At 42.1% G+C, this 23,210-nt stretch overlaps 1 protein-coding gene across 4 annotated transcripts in view; it reads right to left on the bottom strand.

The window, feature by feature from the left end:
* The window catches only part of SYNDIG1 (synapse differentiation inducing 1), a 475,803-nt gene that overhangs the window by 203,171 nt on the left and 249,422 nt on the right, over positions 1 to 23,210 (bottom strand). For all 4 annotated transcript variants that reach the window (XM_077282843.1, XM_077282842.1, XM_077282845.1 and 1 more), the window contains one exon: positions 7,321 to 7,887. In XM_077282843.1, the coding sequence (XP_077138958.1) occupies positions 7,321 to 7,800 (480 nt within the window). In that variant the 5' untranslated portion in view covers positions 7,801 to 7,887. The remainder of the gene's footprint in view (positions 1 to 7,320; positions 7,888 to 23,210) is intronic.

Genomic DNA, 23,210 nt, shown 5'->3' with positions numbered 1-23,210 from the left:
CAGCATCTTATTCAAGTAACAATCTACCCAGTTCATTGTTATAGAAATTTGTGATTGAGGATAATGTAACACTTACATGTAGCTGAAAAGGGGGACACTGGTGTTTTGGTTACTGGCACCTCAGTACGACACTGACCACAAGTACGTGACTTTCAGACACATACTGACTAGATGGACACAGCCTTGCCTAATGCAAGTCTTGTCTAGTCAGAATTTGGCTAGGCGTATGCAAATGACATACTTGCAGTCAGATGACCACCTACTCTCGGCACCGGAGAATCCTCACACGCCGGAGCTACTTCTTTGATACCTTTTACCAGCAATTGCTATCTCCTATCTCAGTAATGTAACAATCTGTGTTCACTGAATGCAGATTCTACCACAGAATTTAGGAATATGAAAATGAGTGGACCAGTCCAGGAGGACCAAGAGGCAGATTTCTCTGATAAGATACATTATAAAGTTTCTTATTTTCATACGTACTATTGCATTTATCGATGATATTAACATGGCACTATTTAATTCTAAATCTCGTGTCTATAAACCCCTTTTAAACACTATCTTTTTTTTTTTTTTTTTTTAAGTTTATTTTATGTATAGGATATATTTCGATTTTGAACATCAAAATATTGAAAGCAAACACTGCAAATAAAATTACAGCACTAGAAAATACCAAATACCTTTATTTGTAATTAGTGAGAATTCTTAAAGTGTCTCCATAATAGTATTTTCCAGCCCGATCTGAAGTGGGGCGTGTAAACGTAGGCGTAGGTGAACTAAGAAATAACTTTTATTCCATATTTTAAAATACCATCCACGTATATCAATTGTCGGGCGCAAAACTACATGTGAACAGATCTATGGGTTTCGACGACATTCTTTATCAAGATCTTTACCAAGATCTTGATAAAGATTAACATTGAATCACCTAGATCTGTTCATATGTATGTATCTTTGTGCCAACAATTGATATACGTGGATGTTTTTTTTAAATATGGAATAAAAGTTATTTTTTAGTTCACCCACGCCTATTGCTGGTTTTTTCTCTTTTTCATTGTGGTAAATTGGACTACTCCTCCAGATCCATGTAAGGCATTGGTTGATTTAGGGGAATCATCAGAATGCTTGGTAAGCTGACTCTACCTTTTTTTATATACCTAGTCTAATAATAACTCATTGGCAAAGAAACCAAAATAACACAAAAAGGTAAAGGTGACTATCTGCAATTTTCCAGGGTTATTAAGATGCCTGGCATGTAAAATATTGCTTATTCCATTCTAGAAATGAATCCGCTGTGAGAGTCAGACTTTCTAAATTACCAAAGTTAAACAAGTGTGACAAAATATAAGCGGTGAATGATGAGAACTGAAAGTGACATTTCATTATGCTACGGGTTTTTTTTACTGTTTATGTGATTAATTGGTTAATTAATGATTATTTTTTCTTTTCTAGTTAGCAGTGAACCGTTACATGATTTCACCACAATAACTCTCAAAGTAAGCAATGTACAGTACAGACCAAAAGTTTGGACACACCTTCTCATTTAAATATTTTTCTGTATTTTCATGACTATGAAAATTGTACATTCACACTGAAGGAATCAAAACTATGAATTAACACATGTGGAATTATATACTTAACAAAAAAGTGTGAAACAACTGAAATTATGTCTTATATTCTAGGTTCTTCAAAGTAGCCACCTTTTGCTTTGATGACTGCTTTGCACACTCTTGGCATTCTCTTGATGAGCTTCAAGAGGTAGACACCGGGAATGGTTTTCAAATCACAGGTGTGCCCTGTCAGGTTTAATAAGTGGGATTTCTTGCCTTATAAATGGGGTTGGGACTATCAGTTGTGTTGTGCAGAAGTCTGGTGGATACACAGCTGATAGTCCTACTGAATAAACTGTTAGAATTTGTATTATGGCAAGAAAAAAGCAGCTAAGTAAAGAAAAACGAGTGGCCATCATTACTTTAAGAAATGAAGGTCAGTCAGTCTGAAAAATTGGGAAAACTTTGAAAGTGTCCCCAAGTGCAGTGGCAAAAACCATCAAGTGCTACAAAGAAACTCGCTCACATGAGGACTGCCCCAGGAAATGAAGACCAAGAGTCACCTCTACTTCTGAGGATAAGTTTATCCGAGTCACCAGCCTCAGAAATCACAGGTTAACAGCAGCTCAGATTAGAGACCAGGTCAATGCCACACAGAGTTCTAGCAGCAGACACATCTCTACAACAACTGTTAAGAGGAGACTTTGTGCAGCAGGCCTTCATGGTAAAATAGCTGCTAGGAAACCACTGCTAAGGACAGGCAACAAGCAGAAGAGACTTGTTTGGGCTAAAGAACACAAGGAATGGACATTAGACCAGTGGAAATCTGTGCTTTGATCTGATGAGTCCAAATTTGAGATCTTTGGTTCCAACCACCGTGTCTTTGTGCGACGCAGAAAAGGTGAACGGATGGACTCTACATGCCTGGTTCCCACCGTGAAGCATGGAGGAGGAGGTGTGATGGTGTGGGGGTGCTTTGCTGGTGACACTGTTGGGGATTTATTCAAAATTGAAGGCATACTGAACCAGTATGGCTACTACAGCATCTTGCAGCAGCATGCTATTCCATCCAGTTTGCGTTTAGTTGGACCATCATTTATTTTTCAACAGGACAATGACCCCAAAAACACATCCAGGCTGTGTAAGGGCTTATTTGACCAAGAAGGAGAGTGATGGGGTGCTAAACCAGATGACCTGGCCTCCACAGTCACCAGACCTGAACCCAATTGAGATGGTTTGGGGTGAGCTGGACCGCAGAGTGAAGGCAAAAGGGCCAACAAGAGGTTAGCGTCTCTGGGAACTCCTTCAAGATTGTTGGAAGACCATTCCCGGTGACTACCTCATGAAGCTCATCAAGAGAATGCCAAGAGTGTGCAAAGCAGTCATCAAAGCAAAAGGTGGCTACTTTGAAGAACCTAGAATATAAGACATAATTTCAGTTGTTTCATACTTTTTTGTTAAGTATATAATTCCACATGTGTTAATTCATAGTTTTGATGCCTTCAGTGTGAATGTACAATTTTCATAGTCATGAAAATACAGAAAAATCTTTAAATGAGAAGATGTGTCCAAACTTTTGGTCTGTACTGTATGTGGGTAATGTCCATCACTATAAGAATGCATTATTACCTAAAAAATATTTACATTACATGCACAAAAGTATTGAGGCACCTACTCTATGCACTTATGGAAGCTTTGTGACATCCCATTCAAAATCTATAGGTTTCATCATGAATTGGTCCTCCTTTGAAACTATAACAGCTTTAATTTTCCTGGGAAGGCTTTCTACAAGATTCTGCAATGTGTCTGTGGGAATTTTTGCCCTTTTCCCCAAAAGAATATTTATGGGGTCAGATACTGATGTTGACTAATTACAATTTGCCTAAGGCCACAAAAAAACCCATCTAAAGACCATAAAAAATTATTTTTATTTAACCACTTAAGAAATAATTAATTTAAAATCAAACAAAGGTCAGTGTGTATAACGAGCGTTTCAATTATGTCCTATCTCTTACTGATCACAGTGCTTGTCCCATTGCTCATATTCATTGCCCTGTAGCACGGTTTATTGGGATATCTTGGTGCAACCGCTACCTAATTCCCTTCAGAGTCACCCTACACAACTGACCAATGCATATAAAAATTGCGCTAAAGCCTCCCTGACATGTTTCACCAGAGACCTGGCGTCATCAGGGGATAGAGGCTAAATGAGATACTGATGCTCGACATGAGGACCTGGATTATAATCTCTGTTCTATTTCATCCCAATGGAGTTAAGATCAGGGATCTGTGTACACCAGACAAGTTTTTCAACACATAACGCAGTCTAACATTTCTTTATGGACCTTGCTTTATGCCAGTGGAACAGTCATGTAGGAATAGAAAGTGTTCCACAAATTTAGAGGAATACAAGTGTCCAAAATGTCTTGGTATATTTAAAAATATTTAGAATTGAGAGTCCTCAGTGATTGATACCTTTTAATGGCTAACTGAAAAGATGGTAACAAATTGCAAGCTTTCGAGACTACATACGTCTCTTCATCAGGCAAAGACTAAAAGAAATTCTGAAGAATCACATATTTATGCACAGCATAGCACAGAAAAAAAAAAACAACCATGGATAAGACAGGTGACATGAAGCAGAATTACCATGGGTGATAAACAGTTATGTCCATAAATATTGGGCTTGCTCAACACCCCTTGATACTTTGAATTGTGACATTGTGCTTGGTGATGTATGGCTTGCCTAAAGCTTTTTGGCTATGAAAAACCAGGCCATGAAGCTCTCGGTGCACAGTTTCTGTGTTGATGTTATTGCCAGAGGAAGATGCGATCTCTGCAGTTATTAAGTCAGCAGAGCATTGGTGACTTTTATAAACTATGTGCCACAGCATTCAGCGAATATTTTGGAGGTAACAAATTTTATGACCTGACTTGTTACAATGGTGATATCCTATTTCATTTTTTCACTAAAGATGGTAAAGGCGGACTGCATGGCAAGGGACTGGATTTTATGCATCTGTGGTAATGAGACTGAATTAAAAAACTAAATTCAGTGATTAAAAGATGTGTCCCAATGCCAAAGGCAATGTGCCTCAATGTTAATGCCATACAGCGTATCTGTCTTGGACATCGTGCTACAGAATTAGATAGATATTCTTTACATGCATAACAACTGCCAGCTCAACTACTACATCATATTCCATCAGTAGAGTGGAGTGGTGCGTCTGTGCTATGTGCGACTAAAAAAGTCGCTTTCTATATTAAAAACATACATGAGGGTGGTTGCTTTAGCAATTGCTACATCTGTATATATAGTTAGACAAATTATGAAGAAATCGTTAGACATCACTTTGTTTTGGGCAAGGATTTTAAGCCTGATTAAAAAATAGGTTTTGTTGAGGCACAGGGGGAAGAAGTCAGTTAAGGCTCATTCGTATTCGAAGATTTCTGCTCAAAATAAGCAGCGATTGACTGTATAAAATTGATCAGAGCTAGTTTAAAGAAGCACTGCTCCCATCAATGTTTATGTCCTCTTAATATTTTGCAATCATCATATTTTATATAACTGTAAACTTACAATTGCTCAATTTGCCCTTCAACCCAGTTAATTCTTCTCTTTACCATTAGGTCTATGACATCACATGATTAACAACTCACTGGCGGAATACTGCTAAGCTCTATGTGTAAAAATAGGAGGTCAATTTCCCTATGTGAGTCATGAGTCACTGAAAAGTCAATGGTAGAGGGAAGAGAGAGCAGCCTGGTCAGGAGTTGAAGAGGCGAAAGATAAATGCAGGGACAAGAGATGTACTGTTTCTGCATAGAGCAGAGAAAAGAGAAAAATTATCTGGATAGACAGGCAAAATGAGCAATTGTAAGTACACAGTGCTATATAATAATGATGACTGCAATATATTAAGAGGATAAAAAGTTTGATGGGAGAAGTGCATCTACAAGGCCATTTTACGTGTGCTGATCTAAACTGTATGCCGTAAGTAATTCAATTAGCTGGCATAGAAGCATTTTCCTTGTTTGTTACTAATTGGTGGTATGCATATATGGCCAATTGCAAAAACTTAATATTGTGAAACCAATAATAAAAAAACAAAAACAAATACATGCATGAAGAATGTAAGATAAATTCATGTAAAATTTAAAAGAAAGTAAAACATTTACATGGTCACTGTCATTTTAACAAACTTTCAATAATTCAGTAGCACAAGTAATTATAATTATTGTTTTATAACTTATCAAAAAAAGTGCTAATTTCTCCACTCATGAGACATTTCTTCCTCTCCCCTTGCCTTCTAAATTCATCATACAGTCTAAGAAACAGCTTCAAACTGGCATTCTATTTAGATTTGATGAAAATAGACTGAAGATCACTGAGGTGTCTATTTACAGGGCTTATTGAACTCTACAGAGAGGGGAGGGTGAGGACAAGTAAGGCGTACTCAGCACTCTGAGGGACCAGGCATACCTAGGTCAATAGTGCCACATCCTTAATCAAATTTATTTGACTCCAGTGCTGGATTCACAGTGCACATGCTGCAGCTGCTTCAGAGAAAGAAGGGCAAAAATCTCTCTGTATGTACTTTTCATGTGAGAGATTATAGCAAATAATCTTCACCCACTAGCTCAGAGACTACTGAGAGACCAGGCAGACCTAGGTCAATAGTGCCACATTGTTTATCAAATTTGACTCCAGTGCTGGATTTACAGTGGTCATGCTACAGCTGCTTCTCTGTGTGCTAGAGAGAAAGAAGAGCAAGAATCTCTCTGTATATACTGTTTATGTGTGAGATTATAGCAGCTAATCCCCACCCACTAGCTCAAAGACAACTATGAAAATGAAAAATAGAGCCCACAGAAGAGAAAATTGATGAAAAATGCAGGATTCAAGTAATATAATGGCCAGAAATTGGGATAGTCTTCATGCACACACATATATCAAGTCTGTTCTACCCAGGGCACATCTAAATGCTCCTTTGTTTTTAAATTGCATGGCATATAAGCCTTTTTACACTGGCATGCCAGGCCTGTCATGTCACTCTGGACAAAGTGAAACGTTATCCCTTAGGTCTTTGTTTTTAGCACATTAGATGCAAAATCTAACATGGTGGCTCTATGTTGATATACCTACCTCATGTCCTGGGTTGAAATCTAACAGCTTACAACATCTGCTGGCAGTTTCTATATTTTCCCAATGTTTTGTGTGCATGTCCTTCCAAACTATAAAAATTTACTAAATGGTCAATTGGCTTCTGTTAAAATAGACCCTTGTGTGAGGTTCTAAAAAAGGGAAAAAGTAAACTGTTAGGCAGGGACTGATATGAATGAAGACAATCTCTGTACAGAGTTGTGAAATATGTTGGCACATGTTTGGCATTGCCAACAAGATGACTTATTTTTCATAAAAACATATTTTTAGCCCCCTACCTGAAAACAACCTCAATAACTGTAAACTATTTGGAGGTCCTTTTTCTTACAAAACCCTTTAAAAGAATAAGGGAAATACTAGGACAACATAAGACCAGTAAGATATTTCAAAATCATTGTTAGATGCAGCATTCCTAAAAATGTCTACCTGGTTATCAAAGTCCAAAACACTGTCGTCATGAAAAGTAAATAAAAAATAAGTAAACTCTTATTTTCTTTTCTTATTGATTAGCAAATAACTCAGCTGATTCAAGTGCATGTAACGGAAAAGCCTAGTGGAATCAATTTTAATAAAAATTTTCATCTGGTTTGAAATGGTTCAACTAACCTCTAACTCTTGGAATTCTTCCTCCTCTTCTACATCATAGGAAAGAGTATGTATTTTGATATCTTCAGACGATAGGTCAATGAACTTGCTATCTGGGTAGTCAAGACTGTCTTTGGTTGGTGATCTATCTTCAATAAAGGTGGTTTCACAACACTCAGTGCTGACATTCTCGCCCCAAGAGCGTAAGACATTCTCAGAATACAGAATGATATTGGGGCGATAGTGAGACTCCACAGTCTGTTGTAGCATGTTAGGATCCAAGAGTTGTTGAACTGGGTCATTTTTTATGTTGTCCATGCCAGTCTGAGAAGAAATACTTCCAACAATGTGACTCTGATATTGAGGAGTTGGGTAAACCGAGACCATTCCTTCCTTATTTTCCACCATTAAATTTCTTGTGTTGATTAAGCCATTTCTTTTCCCGGCCTCCGTGATTTTATTATGCATAAGCACACTGTTCTGTTCAATTAAACCATCCATATTTTGAGTTTGTGTGTTTTCCTTGCTTCTGTAGCTCCCGTTGTAGAGGAAAATGCAGGTCACATTTGCCTAATGGCTTTTATTTTCCTAAAAGCAGTAAAAATAAACGATGTAAGAAAAACAGAAATGCAAGCCAGCGACATCCAAAATGAATAATCAGACAAGTCAGTGTAATTTAGTCATTATGCTTGATAATGCATACTGCATTCTAATCAGTAGTCCACAACTCAGTGGTTTATAATTCACACAACCATGGACCATAGTTATTGCGACCTGGGTATTTCCATGTTAATTTGACAACAAATTAACTTAAAAATAGAGCTTCAAATTTCTGAAAATTTCTCACCGAATATATATTTTCTGCTCAGTGTCTATGAAGACTGATTCACAATGTGACGGAAGTTAGTAATTAATGAACTGGATGATATTCAGGCTTCAATTGATCAGGATGCCAAATTTAATTATGTTAATGGAACAATAGACTACATAATAGTTTTTCTAAATTTACATAAAAGAAACCATTACAATAACAAAGCACGTTAGAAGTCTAATTTTTCCAAAATATATTGGAAGACCAATTTTTTGCAAATGTTTTGCCTACAGGAATTAAAAGAGCCGTGTCACTAATAATAGCCAAGTTTTTCCGACTTATTTTGGTACATGGAAATCATAGAAGGTGTCCAGTGTTATCATTCCACTAAATTTGTTAAGGGCTCCAATTTCTTATGACATAAATTCAACACATTATTGCAGAATACAAACAAAACCTTTGACAAGCTGCATATCACAACCACCAGCTTGCCACTTATAGACACGATAAGCCCAATTCATCATTTGCAAAGTGTTTTTTAACTCACCTTTTTTCATTTTGTGATATCCACTGTTGTTCTTTACAGCAAATTCAACATAATGCCGCATGCATTTCATGAATTCTGCTCAAAACTAGAAACACTCTATATTTCTGTCTCTGAGACTGCTTTGTGATTTTTTAGCACGAAAAGTCATTTGCATTAAAATGTTGCAAAAAAATTGCACCAATGTTTTATGCTTATATAAATTCAATCTTGGGGGCACAGATGTAAACTTGCGACACAATTTGCAACTCTTAGATGGCAAATTTCTCATATTCCATCACACAGGATAGGGGCACTAAAAACTATGAGGCATATTTAAAGGAAACCTGTCCTGTGAATAACACACTAGTAATTTGCAGAAATGGGGTTAAGATTCATGTTAATAGCATTCAGAGCCTGCTCAGCATCCGTGCTTGGAGCCTCACTGCCGGAAGGAAATTTTCATTATTCTTCCCAGCAGCTTTCGGGTTTCATTCATAGAGCTGCGACCGGTGCTGGTCCAGTCAACACTTTGTGTAAAGCAGTGGTCCCCAACCTTTCTGACCTGGAGAGCCACATTCTGCTCTGCAAGAGGGTCAAGAGCCACATCCCGCTCCTGCTCCCCTCACAGTAGTGGCAACCAAAGCACCCATTATGGGTATAATGCTAACCAAAGCTTTTCTAAACAAATCACCCTGAAGCAGTATACCAAAATCCAGGGGTTCCCACCAAACCCCCATTCAGCATTCTTCCATTACGCACTCCCAACCAACACAGTCACATTCAGCTTCAAGCTCCTCCTCTGACCGATAGTATCATCCTGTCTCCAGCGTACCATACTTAAATTATATCTAAACCCCCAAAACCAGTAGATGTGTACCCAGATATGGTCTTCTGTTCAGGGCTACTCACAAAGTTCACCATTTTGAGATGTGCTCTTCATACCAGTTTACTAAATCTGGAGCTAATGCACCAAGCTGGCAGACAGCCGCGAGCCACAGTTCATGGGACCGTGAGCCACATGTGGCTCCCGAGCTACAGGTTGGGGACCCCTGTAACCGCACCCCTGGCACTGACTGACAGAAGGCTCAGCATTAGAATCGGCTGGCTGTCAGTGATGTGTGCACAGTTACAGCTGCTGCTCTTTATACATAGAGCAGTGACCGAACCCGTGCAGGCACCACCCCGTGACTGATCACCGAATGCTGCTGGGAGAAATATAGTTCATTTTCTCCAGGCAGCAGAGCTCTAAGTACGGGCAGCTTTAGAACGCTATTAACCTGCAGATTAACCCCAAATCTGGAGGTTAGTAGCATTTTTTCTCGTGACAGGTTCCAATTAAGAAAATAAATGAACCAGTATTGGAGTGAAAATGGGGAGAATATGCAAATCTTGTCCCTGGTGGTTTCTGAACCCAAGACTCCAGCATTGCCACGCTACTATGCTAACCACTGGGCTACCATGCTGCCCCATATAATATGTATTTTAGATATTTGTTGTGCTTTGTCTGACAAGGGGGGGCTGTCTTGTTGAAAGGAACATGGTTTACCCAAAAAGGGTGTAGTGTAAAGTGAAACAATGTACCACAATTTTGGTACACGTTTTTGGAACAAAGTAAACCTTATAATAGGTGCTGCAAATATAGACTACACAGTCTTAAAATTAGACAGAGTTATCTAACAGCATAAACCACTTGTATAATCTGGCACATTTTAAGATTCTCTAGCCTAGGGACGTGATGCATCAAAGCCTTCACGCCACGCTAGAGTAAAAACTTTGAAAAGTCACGAATTTAGGCACAATTTGGAGTTGCGACAAAAGTTTGCTACTTTTGTCTTTCTCACAACAGTTTTTGCCAGCTCTGACAAAATGAGCAGAGCTGAGGTGGGACAGGATCGTGGAGACCACCACTCGTCAAATTCATGACTAACTGCAGTATGTTTTGTGGCGAGGCGCACACAGAGGTGTACTTGTTCGATCGTCCTGACACATACGCTTATGCCTCTTCATAAATTAGTAGCATCTGACTCCAGCATGCCCCCTCATCAAAATCGGTGTGAACAGCATCAGTCTAGATTAATCAGGCCCTCTGATTAAGTACTAATGATAACTATGTCACATATCGGTATTTTAGGGCCATGGTAGGGAGAAGGACTAGAGACTTTGTTTTCATCCACACCTGTTCTCACCTATTTTCTCAAACGCACACACTTCAAATAAAGAAAATCTATTAATTATGTTAGGAAATCTTGTTTTGACGTTACAAAGGTACCTCAAGGAAAATTGTGCATACAGTGAAGTTTAGATGCAGCAGCTAAGGAACTGAAAGATGCAAGTACCCACCTCAAAATGAGTTGTGCACAATCTTGTAAAAATATATACCTGTTTTTTTTTTTTACTTTCATTGAGATGAGATCCTGAATTGTTAAAAAAATGTACTTATATATAGGAAAATGTGATAAGCCTAATATAAGGATGAAGCACAAAATGAATATTTTAATGAACATTATGCCTGTCATGGGTTTCCATCCTCTTGTTCTAAGAGCCATACCACAATTATTTTTCAATTATCTTAGCCATATGAGTACTTTTATTTTGCAAAGGCAAATCTGGCATCTTGATTTTTGTTTTCCTTTTTTGTTTTATGACATTTACCATATGGGTTAAATAATAGTCTTGCATTGACCTCGGAAATTCTAAGTCACGTGACTTTCAATGAAGGTGATGTAATATCATGATGCAATATCATTCTTCTTCACACATACTAGTTTTCTAATGTTACAGATAACACTGATCCGGATGGAAGACAAGCATTATTAGGAATGCCATTGGAAATTCGACTATGAGGATCACAAATAGGTTCAAATAGTCTACATTTCAGAATTATATATTAGTTAACTGCCAATAATCATTTAAATTAGGAATTCTTAGTATTAACTGTAAAAAATACACAAAGTACTCTGCATTTTATTCTTCAGTACTCAAAAGCTAGTAAAATAGGATGAACCAACAGTATAGACGATAATACAGTAATTGACTTCCGAGATTGTGTTACAGATGAAAAAGGCAAGACTGTAATAGGTGGAGAAGGATCTAATCACCACTCTTCAAATAACCCGCAGAGCACATTATAGTGAGTACTGCCTTAATAGACAAGAGGAGAAAAACCTACAGATCTTTTATCACCATTACAGAGCACAATGATTGGAAACAACAGATGGTAAAAGTTTAAAACCATTTGCAGAAGTAAAGATGAAGGTGACTCTGCCCGAACTCATTACAATCATTTTAAACAAGAATAGAAAATGCTTTGTACACGCTTTGTTCACAATATTCAAACTGCTCTCTAGATGATCCGCTCTATGAAAGCCGTGGAAGTTCATTCAAAAGAGGGCGGAAAATGCTTTAAAATGACAAAAGAAAAGACTTGATCTGTATTGCTAGGCATGTTCTAAAATACAAATCAAGTGGAAACTCTTCTGTGTAAGTCTGAAAAACAAATTTTCTAAGAAGCATTACTCTTTCATGGTTGGAGTCTATGTCCCAGAAGAGAAATGACCTGGGGTTTGACCACTGTCAGAATAGAGGATCTAGGGACTCTGTAAGTAGGTCAAACAGCCAAATGTAGATGAAAATATAATGTTCAGTGTAAAAGATTTTATATTTTATTAACTTTTCTAGACAGCACAAAAGAGAAAGTTAGATGTACACCCTCAAATCTCAAAGTTAATATGCACCATTAACCCCTTAATCCCATATGATGTACTATCCCGTCAAGGTGACCTGGGACTTAATTCCCAGTGATGGGTAGTACGTCATATGCGATCGGCCGCGCTCATGGGGGGAGCGCGGCCAATCGCGGCCGGGTGTCAGCTGACTATCGCAGCTGACATCCGGCACTATGTGCCAGGAGTGGTCACGGACCGCCCCGACACATTAACCCCCGACACACTGTGATCAAACATGATCGCAGTGTTCCGGTGGTACAGGGAAGCATCGCGCAGGGAGGGGGCTCCCTGCGTGCTTCCCTGAGACGATCAGTACAAGGCGATGTGCTCACCTTGTACCGAACATCTCCTCCCTGCAGGCCCCGGATCCAAAATGGCCGCGGGGCTACTTCCGGGTCCTGCAGGGAGGTGGCTTACTGTTATGATCTGGTGACCTTGGAGCCGCATGAGAGACTTTCTCAGGAGTAGGTGGACCTGTACTGACCGCAAACCCTAAACTAACACCGCAACTAGAAGTAGCCGTGGGATGTACCTAACACATCCTAGACACCTCGACACAGCCGGAGGACTAAATACCCCTATAGATGGAAATGGGAATTTTATCTTGCCTCAGAGCAGAACCCCAAAGGATAGGCAGCCCCCCACAAATATTGACTGTGAGTATAAGAGGAAAGACACACGCAGGCAGAAAAACAGGATTTAGCAAAAGAGGCACTTCTAGCTAAATAGAAAAGGATAGGACAGAATTCTAAGCGGTCAGTATTAAAATCCTAAAAATATCCACAGCAGATAATACAAATATTCTACATCTAACTAAAGACATAGAAAGTGTATCTGCATCTCCTGAGAATCCAGCATGACTGAAAAATCCAAACAAAGTCTAAGCTGGACAAAAACACAATGAATTGCACTGAATTGCAAAGCACACTGCATTTGTGCACAGAGACAAAAAACCAGACACTTATCTTAGCTGAATTGGCAGCAGGGCATGAGGAACCAGAGAGAGATGCAATCCCTCCAAGTACAATGGACAACTGGCCAGGACTCATGGATCCTGCACACCTAAATACCTAGTAGAGCTGAAATCAACAGAAACACCTGCCCTGGATTACAACCCCAAAACAACTGCACTACCACCAACAACCACCGGAGGGAGCCCAAGAGCAGAATTCACAACAGTACCCCCCTTGAAGAGGGGTCACCAAACCCTCACCAGAGCCCCCAGGCCGATCAGGACGAGCCAGATGAAAGGCACGGACCAAATCAGCAGCATGGACATCAGAGGCAAAAACCCAAGAATTATCCTCCTGGCCATAACTCTTCCATTTGACAAGGTACTGAAGCCTCCGCCTCGAAAAGCGAGAATCCAAAATCTTCTCAACCACATACTCCAACTCCCCATCAACCAACACAGGAGCAGGAGGATCAACAGAGGGAACATTGGGCACCACATATTTCCGCAATAAAGATCTATGGAAAACATTATGGATGGCAGAAGAGGCCGGAAGGTCCAAACGAAAAGACACCGGATTGATAATCTCAGAAATCCTATAAGGACCAATAAACCGAGGCTTAACACTAGAAGTCCCGGGAATTTCAAGTGTTGTGAATTTGGATTCTGGGCTCCCCCGGTGGCTACTGGTGGAATTGAACTTGTGTCATCATCTTTCCTGTTCACCTGTTCTCATCAGATCTGGGTGTCGCTATATAACCTGGCTTCTCTGTTAGTTGCTTGCCGGTCAACAATGTTATCAGAAGCCTCTCTGTGCTTGTTCCTGCTCCCAGACATCTACTAGATAAGTTGGACTTTCGTCCTTGTTTGTTTTTGTTTTTTGGTTCCAGTTCACAGCTGCAGTTTCGTTACTGTGTCTGGAAAGCTCTTGTTGATCAGGAATTGCCACTCTGGTATTATGAGTTAATGCCAGAGTCCTAAAGTAATTTCTGGATGGTGTTTTGTTAGGGTTTTCTACTGACCATGAAAGTGTGCTTTCTGTCTTCTGCTATCTAGAAAGCGGACCTCAAATTTGCTAAAACTATTTTCCTGCTGCGTTTGTTATTTCATCTAAAATCACCGCCAATATATGTGGGGGGCCTCTGTCTCCTTTTTGGGCATTTCTCTAGAGGTGAGTCAGGTCTTATATTTCCCTCTGCTAGCATTATTTAGTTCTCCGGCCGGCGCTGGGCATATAGGGATAAAAAGTAGGACATGCTACCTGGCTACTTCTAGTTGTGCGGTAAGGTTTAGTTCATGGTCAGTACAGTTACCATCTTCCAAGAGCTTGTTCCTATATAGGCTTATGCTAGTTCTCTGGCCATGGAGATCATGACAGTTTGACCGGCCCACTAAAGGGTTAAAATCCTTGGCTGAGAAAGGAGAGAAATAAGAAGTCTGCTGAGAGTTTTTTTTTTTTTTTTTTTTTGTGCTCTTAATTGGATCACTTGCCAGTCTGTCTATGCTGCAGTCTTTCTTTTTTTTCTCTCTCCTTCTAATCTTTGAATGGCTCTGTGTGCACCTGTCTATAATGGATCTTCAGAGTGTAACTGCAGGTTTGAATAATCTCGCCACGAAAGTACAAAGTTTGCAAGATTTTGTTGTTCATGCTCCGGTATCAGAGCCGAGAATTCCTTTGCCGGAATTCTTCTCAGGGAATAGATCTGGCTTTCAGAATTTTAGAAATAATTGCAAGTTATTTTTGTCCCTGAAATCTCGTTCTGCTGGAGACCCTGCACAGCAGGTTGGGATTGTGATTTCCTTGCTCCGCGGCGACCCTCAAGACTGGGCTTTTTCATTGGCACCAGGGGATCCTGCGTTGCGCAATGTGGATGCGTTTTTTCTGGCCTTGGGGTTGCTCTATGAGGAACCTCATTTGGAACTTCAGGCAGAAAAAACTTTGATGTCCCTATCGCAGGGGCAAGATGAAGCTGAAATTTACTGCCAAAGATTCCGTAAATGGTCTGTGCTTACTCAGTGGAATGAGTGTGCCTTGGCGGCTACTTTCAGAGAGGGTCTCTCTGATGCCATTAAGGATGTTATGGTGGGGTTCCCTGTGCCTGCGGGTCTGAATGAGTCCATGACAATGGCCATTCAGATCGATAGGCGTCTGCGGGAGCGCAAACCAGTGCACCATCTGGCGGTGTCCACTGAGAAGACGCCAGAAAGCATGCAGTGTGATAGAATTCTGTCCAGAAGCGAGCGGCAGAATTTTAGACGGAAAAATGGGTTGTGTTTCTATTGTGGGGATTCTACTCATGTTATATCAGCATGCTCTAAGCGTACTAAAAAGCTTGATAAATCCGTTTCCATTGGCACTTTACAGTCTAAATTTATTTTGTCTGTGACCCTGATTTGCTCTTTGTCATCTATTACCACGGACGCCTATATCGACTCTGGCGCCGCTTTGAGTCTTATGGATTGGTCCTTTGCCAATCGTTGTGGGTATGATTTAGAGCCTTTGGAGACTCTTATTCCTCTGAAGGGGATTGACTCCACCCCATTGGCTAATAATAAACCACAATACTGGACACAAGTAACTATGCGTATTAATCCGGATCACCAGGAGACTATTCGTTTTCTGGTGCTGTATAATCTACATGATGATTTGGTGCTAGGATTGCCATGGCTGCAGTCTCACAACCCAGTCCTTGACTGGAGAGCTATGTCTGTGTTGAGCTGGGGATGTAGGGGGACTCATGGGGACGTACCTTTGGTTTCCATTTCATCATCTATTCCCTCTGAAATCCCTGAGTTCCTGTCTGATTATCGTGACGTCTTTGAAGAACCCAAGCTGGGTTCACTACCTCCGCACCGTGAGTGCGATTGTGCTATAGATTTAATTCCGGGTAGTAAATACCCAAAGGGTCGTTTATTTAATCTGTCTGTGCCTGAACATGCTGCTATGCGAGAATATATAAAGGAGTCCTTGGAAAAGGGACATATTCGTCCATCGTCATCTCCCTTAGGAGCCGGCTTTTTCTTTGTGTCAAAAAAAGACGGCTCTTTGAGACAATGTATTGATTATCGGCTTTTGAATAAAATCACGGTTAAATATCAATACCCATTGCCGTTGCTGACTGATTTGTTTGCTCGCATAAAGGGGGCCAAGTGGTTCTCTAAGATTGATCTCCGTGGGGCGTATAATTTGGTGCGGATCAGGCAGGGGGATGAGTGGAAAACCGCATTTAATACGCCCGAGGGCCACTTTGAGTATTTGGTGATGCCTTTTGGTCTTTCTAATGCCCCTTCAGTCTTCCAGTCCTTTATGCATGATATTTTCCGCGATTTTTTGGATAAATTTATGATAGTGTATCTGGATGATATTCTGATTTTTTCGGATGACTGGGACTCTCATGTCCAGCAAGTCAAGAGGGTTTTTCAGGTTTTGCGGTCTAATTCTCTGTGTGTCAAGGGTTCTAAGTGCGTATTTGGGGTTCAGAGAATTTCCTTTTTGGGATATATTTTTTCTCCCTCTTCCATTGAGATGGATCCTGTCAAGGTTCAAGCTATTTGTGATTGGACGCAGCCCTCTTCTCTTAAAAGTCTTCAGAAATTTTTGGGCTTTGCCAACTTTTATCGTCGATTTATTTCTGGTTTTTCGGATGTCGTTAAGCCATTGACCGATTTGACTAGACAGGGTGCTGATGTTGCTAATTGGTCCCCTGATGCTGTGGAGGCCTTTCAGGAGCTTAAGCGCCGTTTTTCTTCTGCCCCTGTGTTGCGTCAGCCTGATGTGGCTCTTCCTTTTCAGGTTGAGGTCGACGCTTCTGAGATCGGAGCTGGGGCAGTGTTGTCGCAGAAAAGTTCTGACTGCTCCGTGATGAGGCCTTGTGCCTTCTTTTCCCGTAAATTTTCGCCCGCTGAGCGGAATTATGATGTTGGGAATCGGGAGCTTTTGGCCATGAAGTGGGCGTTTGAGGAGTGGCGCCATTGGCTTGAGGGGGCCAGACATCAGGTGGTGGTATTGACTGACCACAAAAATTTGATTTATCTTGAGACCGCCAGGCGCCTGAATCCTAGACAGGCGCGCTGGTCATTATTTTTTTCTCGGTTTAATTTTGTGGTGTCATACCTACCGGGTTCTAAGAATGTTAAGGCGGATGCCCTTTCTAGGAGTTTTGAGCCTGATTCACCCGGCAACTCTGAGCCCACAGGTATCCTTAAGGATGGAGTTATTTTGTCAGCTGTTTCTCCAGACCTGCGGCGGGCCTTGCAGGAGTTTCAGGCGGATAGACCGGATCGTTGTCCGCCTGATAGGCTGTTTGTTCCTGATGATTGGACCAGTAGAGTCATCTCTGAGGTGCATTCTTCTGCATTGGCAGGTCATCCTGGAATTTTTGGTACCAGGGATTTGGTGGCAAGATCCTTCTGGTGGCCTTCCCTGTCACGAGATGTGCGAGGCTTTGTGCAGTCTTGTGACGTTTGTGCTCGGGCCAAGCCTTGTTGTTCTCGGGCTAGTGGATTATTGTTGCCCTTGCCTATTCCTAAGAGGCCTTGGACGCACATCTCGATGGATTTTATTTCAGATCTGCCTGTTTCCCAGAAGATGTCTGTCATCTGGGTGGTGTGTGACCGTTTTTCTAAGATGGTCCATTTGGTTCCCCTGCCCAAATTGCCTTCTTCTTCCGAGTTGGTTCCCCTGTTTTTTCAAAATGTTGTTCGTTTGCATGGTATTCCTGAGAATATCGTTTCTGACAGAGGAACCCAATTTGTGTCTAGATTTTGGCGGGCATTCTGTGCTAGGATGGGCATAGATTTGTCTTTTTCGTCTGCTTTCCACCCTCAGACTAATGGCCAGACCGAGCGGACTAATCAGACCCTGGAGACATATCTGAGGTGTTTTGTGTCTGCTGACCAGGATGATTGGGTTGCTTTTTTGCCATTGGCGGAGTTCGCCCTCAATAATCGGGCCAGCTCTGCCACCTTGGTGTCCCCGTTTTTCTGTAATTCGGGGTTCCATCCTCGATTTTCCTCCGGTCAGGTGGAATCCTCGGATTGTCCTGGAGTGGATGCGGTGATGGAGAGATTGCATCATATCTGGGGGCAGGTGATGGACAATTTGAAGTTGTCCCAGGAGAAGACTCAGCTTTTTGCCAACCGTCACCGTCGTGTTGGTCCTCGGCTTTGTGTTGGAGATTTGGTGTGGTTGTCTTCTCGTTTTGTCCCTATGAGGGTCTCATCTCCTAAGTTTAAGCCTCGGTTCATCGGTCCGTATAAAATATTGGAGATTCTTAACCCTGTTTCCTTCCGTTTAGACCTCCCTGCATCCTTTTCTATTCATAACGTTTTTCATCGGTCGTTATTGCGCAGGTATGAGGCACCGGTTGTGCCTTCCGTTGAGCCTCCTGCTCCGGTGTTGGTTGAGGGTGAGTTGGAGTACGTTGTGGAGAAAATCCTAGACTCCCGTGTTTCCAGACGGAGACTCCAGTATCTGGTCAAGTGGAAGGGATACGGCCAGGAGGATAATTCTTGGGTCACTGCATCTGATGTTCATGCCTCCGATCTGGTTCGTGCCTTTCATAGGGCCCATCCTGATCGCCCTGGTGGTTCTGGTGAGGGTTCGGTGCCCCCTCCTTGAGGGGGGGGTACTGTTGTGAATTTGGATTCTGGGCTCCCCCGGTGGCTACTGGTGGAATTGAACTTGTGTCATCATCTTTCCTGTTCACCTGTTCTCATCAGATCTGGGTGTCGCTATATAACCTGGCTTCTCTGTTAGTTGCTTGCCGGTCAACAATGTTATCAGAAGCCTCTCTGTGCTTGTTCCTGCTCCCAGACATCTACTAGATAAGTTGGACTTTCGTCCTTGTTTGTTTTTGTTTTTTGGTTCCAGTTCACAGCTGCAGTTTCGTTACTGTGTCTGGAAAGCTCTTGTTGATCAGGAATTGCCACTCTGGTATTATGAGTTAATGCCAGAGTCCTAAAGTAATTTCTGGATGGTGTTTTGTTAGGGTTTTCTACTGACCATGAAAGTGTGCTTTCTGTCTTCTGCTATCTAGAAAGCGGACCTCAAATTTGCTAAAACTATTTTCCTGCTGCGTTTGTTATTTCATCTAAAATCACCGCCAATATATGTGGGGGGCCTCTGTCTCCTTTTTGGGCATTTCTCTAGAGGTGAGTCAGGTCTTATATTTCCCTCTGCTAGCATTATTTAGTTCTCCGGCCGGCGCTGGGCATATAGGGATAAAAAGTAGGACATGCTACCTGGCTACTTCTAGTTGTGCGGTAAGGTTTAGTTCATGGTCAGTACAGTTACCATCTTCCAAGAGCTTGTTCCTATATAGGCTTATGCTAGTTCTCTGGCCATGGAGATCATGACATTCAAGATCCCCCCTGAAGTCTTGAGAGAGGGTCAAATTACCCTCAGTCCATATTGACACCTTAATTAGCATCCTTTTATTTGTAAGGCCATGTGCACACGTTCAGTATTTTTCACGTTTTTTCGCTATAAAAACGTGATAAAAATGTGAAAAAAACGCTAACATATGCCTCCCATTATTTTCAGTGTATTCCGCATTTTTTGTGCAAATGTAGCCTTTTTTTCCGCAAAAAAATCGCATCGCGGAAAAAAAAGCAACATGTTCATTAAAATGCGGAATTGCAGGGGATTCTGCACACCTAGGCATGCATTGATCTGCTTACTTCCCGCACGGGGCTGTGCACACCATGCGGGAAGTAAGCAGATTATGTGCGGTTGGTACCCAGGGTGGAGGAGAGGAGACTCTCCTCCACGGACTGGGCAACATATAATTGGTCAAAAAAAGAGAATTAAAATAAAAAATAGTCATATACTCACTTTCGATGTCTTCCCGCCTCTCAGCTGCATGCTGCCGCTTCAGTTTCTATAGCTGGTGTGCGGTGAAGGACCTGCGATGACGTCACGGTCTTGTGATTGGTCGAGACCGGTCATGTGTCCGCTCACGTGACCGCGACGTCATGGAAGGTCCTGAACCACACCTGCATTTATAGGAACGGACGCCTGCAGGTGAGTATAACCATTTTTTTTAAACATTATATCTTTTACTATAGGCTGCATCTATAGTAAAAAGATGGTCACACTTGTCAAACACTATGTTTGACAAGTGTGACCAACCTGTCAGTCAGTTTTCCAAGCGATGCTATAGATCGCTTGGAAAACTTTAGCATTCTGCAAGCTAATTACGCTTGCAGAATGCTAAAAAAACGCGAAAAAACCGGAAAAAAAACGCGGATTTCTTGCAGAAAATTGCCAGTTTTCTTCAGGAAATTTCTGCAAGAAATCCGGACGTGTGCACATACCCTAAATGTGCTCTTGCCTGAGGAATCTGCAGGGGGGATTATCTAAGATAAGAGTGTGTAAACAGAAGAATGCAAGCTATTCCTGAGTGTGGGGGTTGTTTGTGAGAATGTGAGCTGCTCCTGAGTGTCTGCCCACCCCCCCAGCTGCATTGCATTAGCAAATTTGCATGCAGCTTTATGTGCTGTGGGGGAGAAACCTATTTTGTTCACAGGAAAGAAAATGGAGAGAAGGCACACCATTGAAAAGGCATTGGAACTGATTCTGAGCAACACAAACCCTTCTGACTCAGATGGAGAAGACATAGTCCTTCAACCGGATTCGGACTCTGAGCTGTCTTCAGGTTAGGCTGGCTTCACACTCCCTTTTTTGCCTGTTCATTTGGATCCTATGTTTTGCAGGGGTTGGTGCAGATAAGGGTCTGTGACTTCCATGTGCACGGACCACGGAGGAAAGTGAAAAGCCTAAAAATAAAGAATTTCATATTCACCTCAGTCCAGCGCTGACAGTTCCTCTCACTTCCGATGCCGCTCATTAGGCTTATGAATATTCACTTCACTGAGCCCAAGAGTGAACCGGAAGTGAGAGGAGAAGAGGCGCTGGAGGGAGGTGAGTATGTGGTGACAGCAGACAGCGCTATCTGTGGATTCACGGATAGCACACGGACATCACCCACGGTGCATGGGGGCCAAAAGGGATCTTGTTCTGCTTGTTTCAAAAACGGACAGAACAGGATGCCAAAAAAGTGAAAGCACAGCCGGCCGGCACTCAGTCAGTGCGGGAAGCAGACGGCAAGGGACCTGACGGACACCGGAATGTGAGTATGTACTGTTTGTTTTTTTTACATTTACGATGGTAACCAGGGTAAACATCGGGTTACTAAGCGTGGCCCTGCGCTTAGTAACCCGATGTTTACCCTGGTTACCCGGGGACTTCGGCATCGTTGGTCGCTGGAGAGCTGTCTGTGTGACAGCTCTCCAGCGACCACACAACGACTTACCAACGATCACGGCCAGGTCGTATCGCTGGTCGTGATCGTTGGTAAATCGTTTTGTGAGATGGTACCCTTAGGGGAAGAAACCTTCATAGGAACATGACGGGAAGACAACCAGACCAAATCCCCAACCCGAAGCCGGGAACCAACACACCGACGACGGTTAGCAAAACGCTGAGCCTCCTCCTGAGACAACACCAAAATGTCCACCACATGAGCCCAAATCTGCTGCAACCTGTCAACCACAGAATCCACACCAGGACAATCAGAAGGTTCAACTTGCCCCGAAGAAAAACGAGGATGAAACCCAAAATTACAAAAGAAGGGCGAAACCAAAGTAGCCAAACTAGCCCGATTATTAAGGGCAAACTCGGCCAATGGCAAAAAGGCCACCCAATCATCCTGATCAGCAGACACAAAGCATCTCAAATAAGTTTCCAAAGTCTGATTAGTTCGCTCGGTCTGGCCATTTGTCTGAGGATGAAATGCGGAAGAAAAAGACAAATCAATGCCCAGCCTAGCACAAAAGGCCCGCCAAAACCTAGAAACAAACTGGGAACCTCTGTCGGACACAATATTCTCCGGAATACCATGCAAACGAACCACATGCTGAAAAAACAACGGAACCAAATCAGAAGAGGAAGGCAATTTAGGCAAAGGCACCAAATGAACGATCTTAGAAAACCGGTCACAAACCACCCAGATAACCGACATCCTCTGGGAAACCGGAAGATCTGAAATAAAATCCATAGAAATATGCGTCCAGGGCCTCTCAGGGACCGGCAAAGGCAAAAGCAACCCACTAGCACGGGAACAACAAGGCTTGGCCCGCGCACAAGTCCCACAGGACTGCACAAAAGAACGCACATCACGCGACAAAGAAGGCCACCAAAAGGACCTACCAACCAAATCTCTGGTACCAAAAATACCAGGATGGCCAGCCAACACAGAACAATGAACCTCAGAAATCACTCTACTAGTCCATCTATCAGGAACAAACAGTTTACCCACTGGACAGCGGTCAGGTTTGTCAGCCTGAAATTCCTGCAGAACCCATCGCAAATCAGGGGAAATGGCAGAAAGGACCACCCATTCCTTCAGAATGCCGACCGGCTCAAGTACCTCAGGAGAATCAGGCAAAAAACTCCTAGAAAGGGCATCAGCCTTAATATTCTTAGAACCCGGAAGATACGAGACCACGAAATCAAAACGGGAGAAAAACAGGGACCATTGAGCCTGTCTAGGATTCAGCCGTTTGGCAGATTCGAGGTAAATCAGATTTTTATGATCGGTCAAGACCACAATACGGTGCTTGGCTCCCTCAAGCCAATGTCGCCATTACTCAAACGCCCACTTCATAGCCAACAACTCCCGATTGCCGACATCATGATTGCATTCAGCAGGCGAAAACGTACGGGAAAAGAAGGCACACGGTTTCATCAAGGAACCATCAGAATTCCTCTGAGACAAAACGGCCCCTGCCCCAATCTCAGAAGCGTCAACCTCAACCTGAAATGGAAGAGAAACATCTGGCTGACGCAACACCAGGGCAGAAGTAAATCGGTGTTTAAGCTCCTGGAAGGCAGAG

The sequence above is a fragment of the Ranitomeya variabilis genome, chromosome 2, assembly GCF_051348905.1.
Source record: "Ranitomeya variabilis isolate aRanVar5 chromosome 2, aRanVar5.hap1, whole genome shotgun sequence".
NCBI classification, from domain to species: Eukaryota; Metazoa; Chordata; class Amphibia; order Anura; family Dendrobatidae; genus Ranitomeya; species Ranitomeya variabilis.
This window is presented reverse-complemented; position numbering and strand designations above follow the sequence as displayed.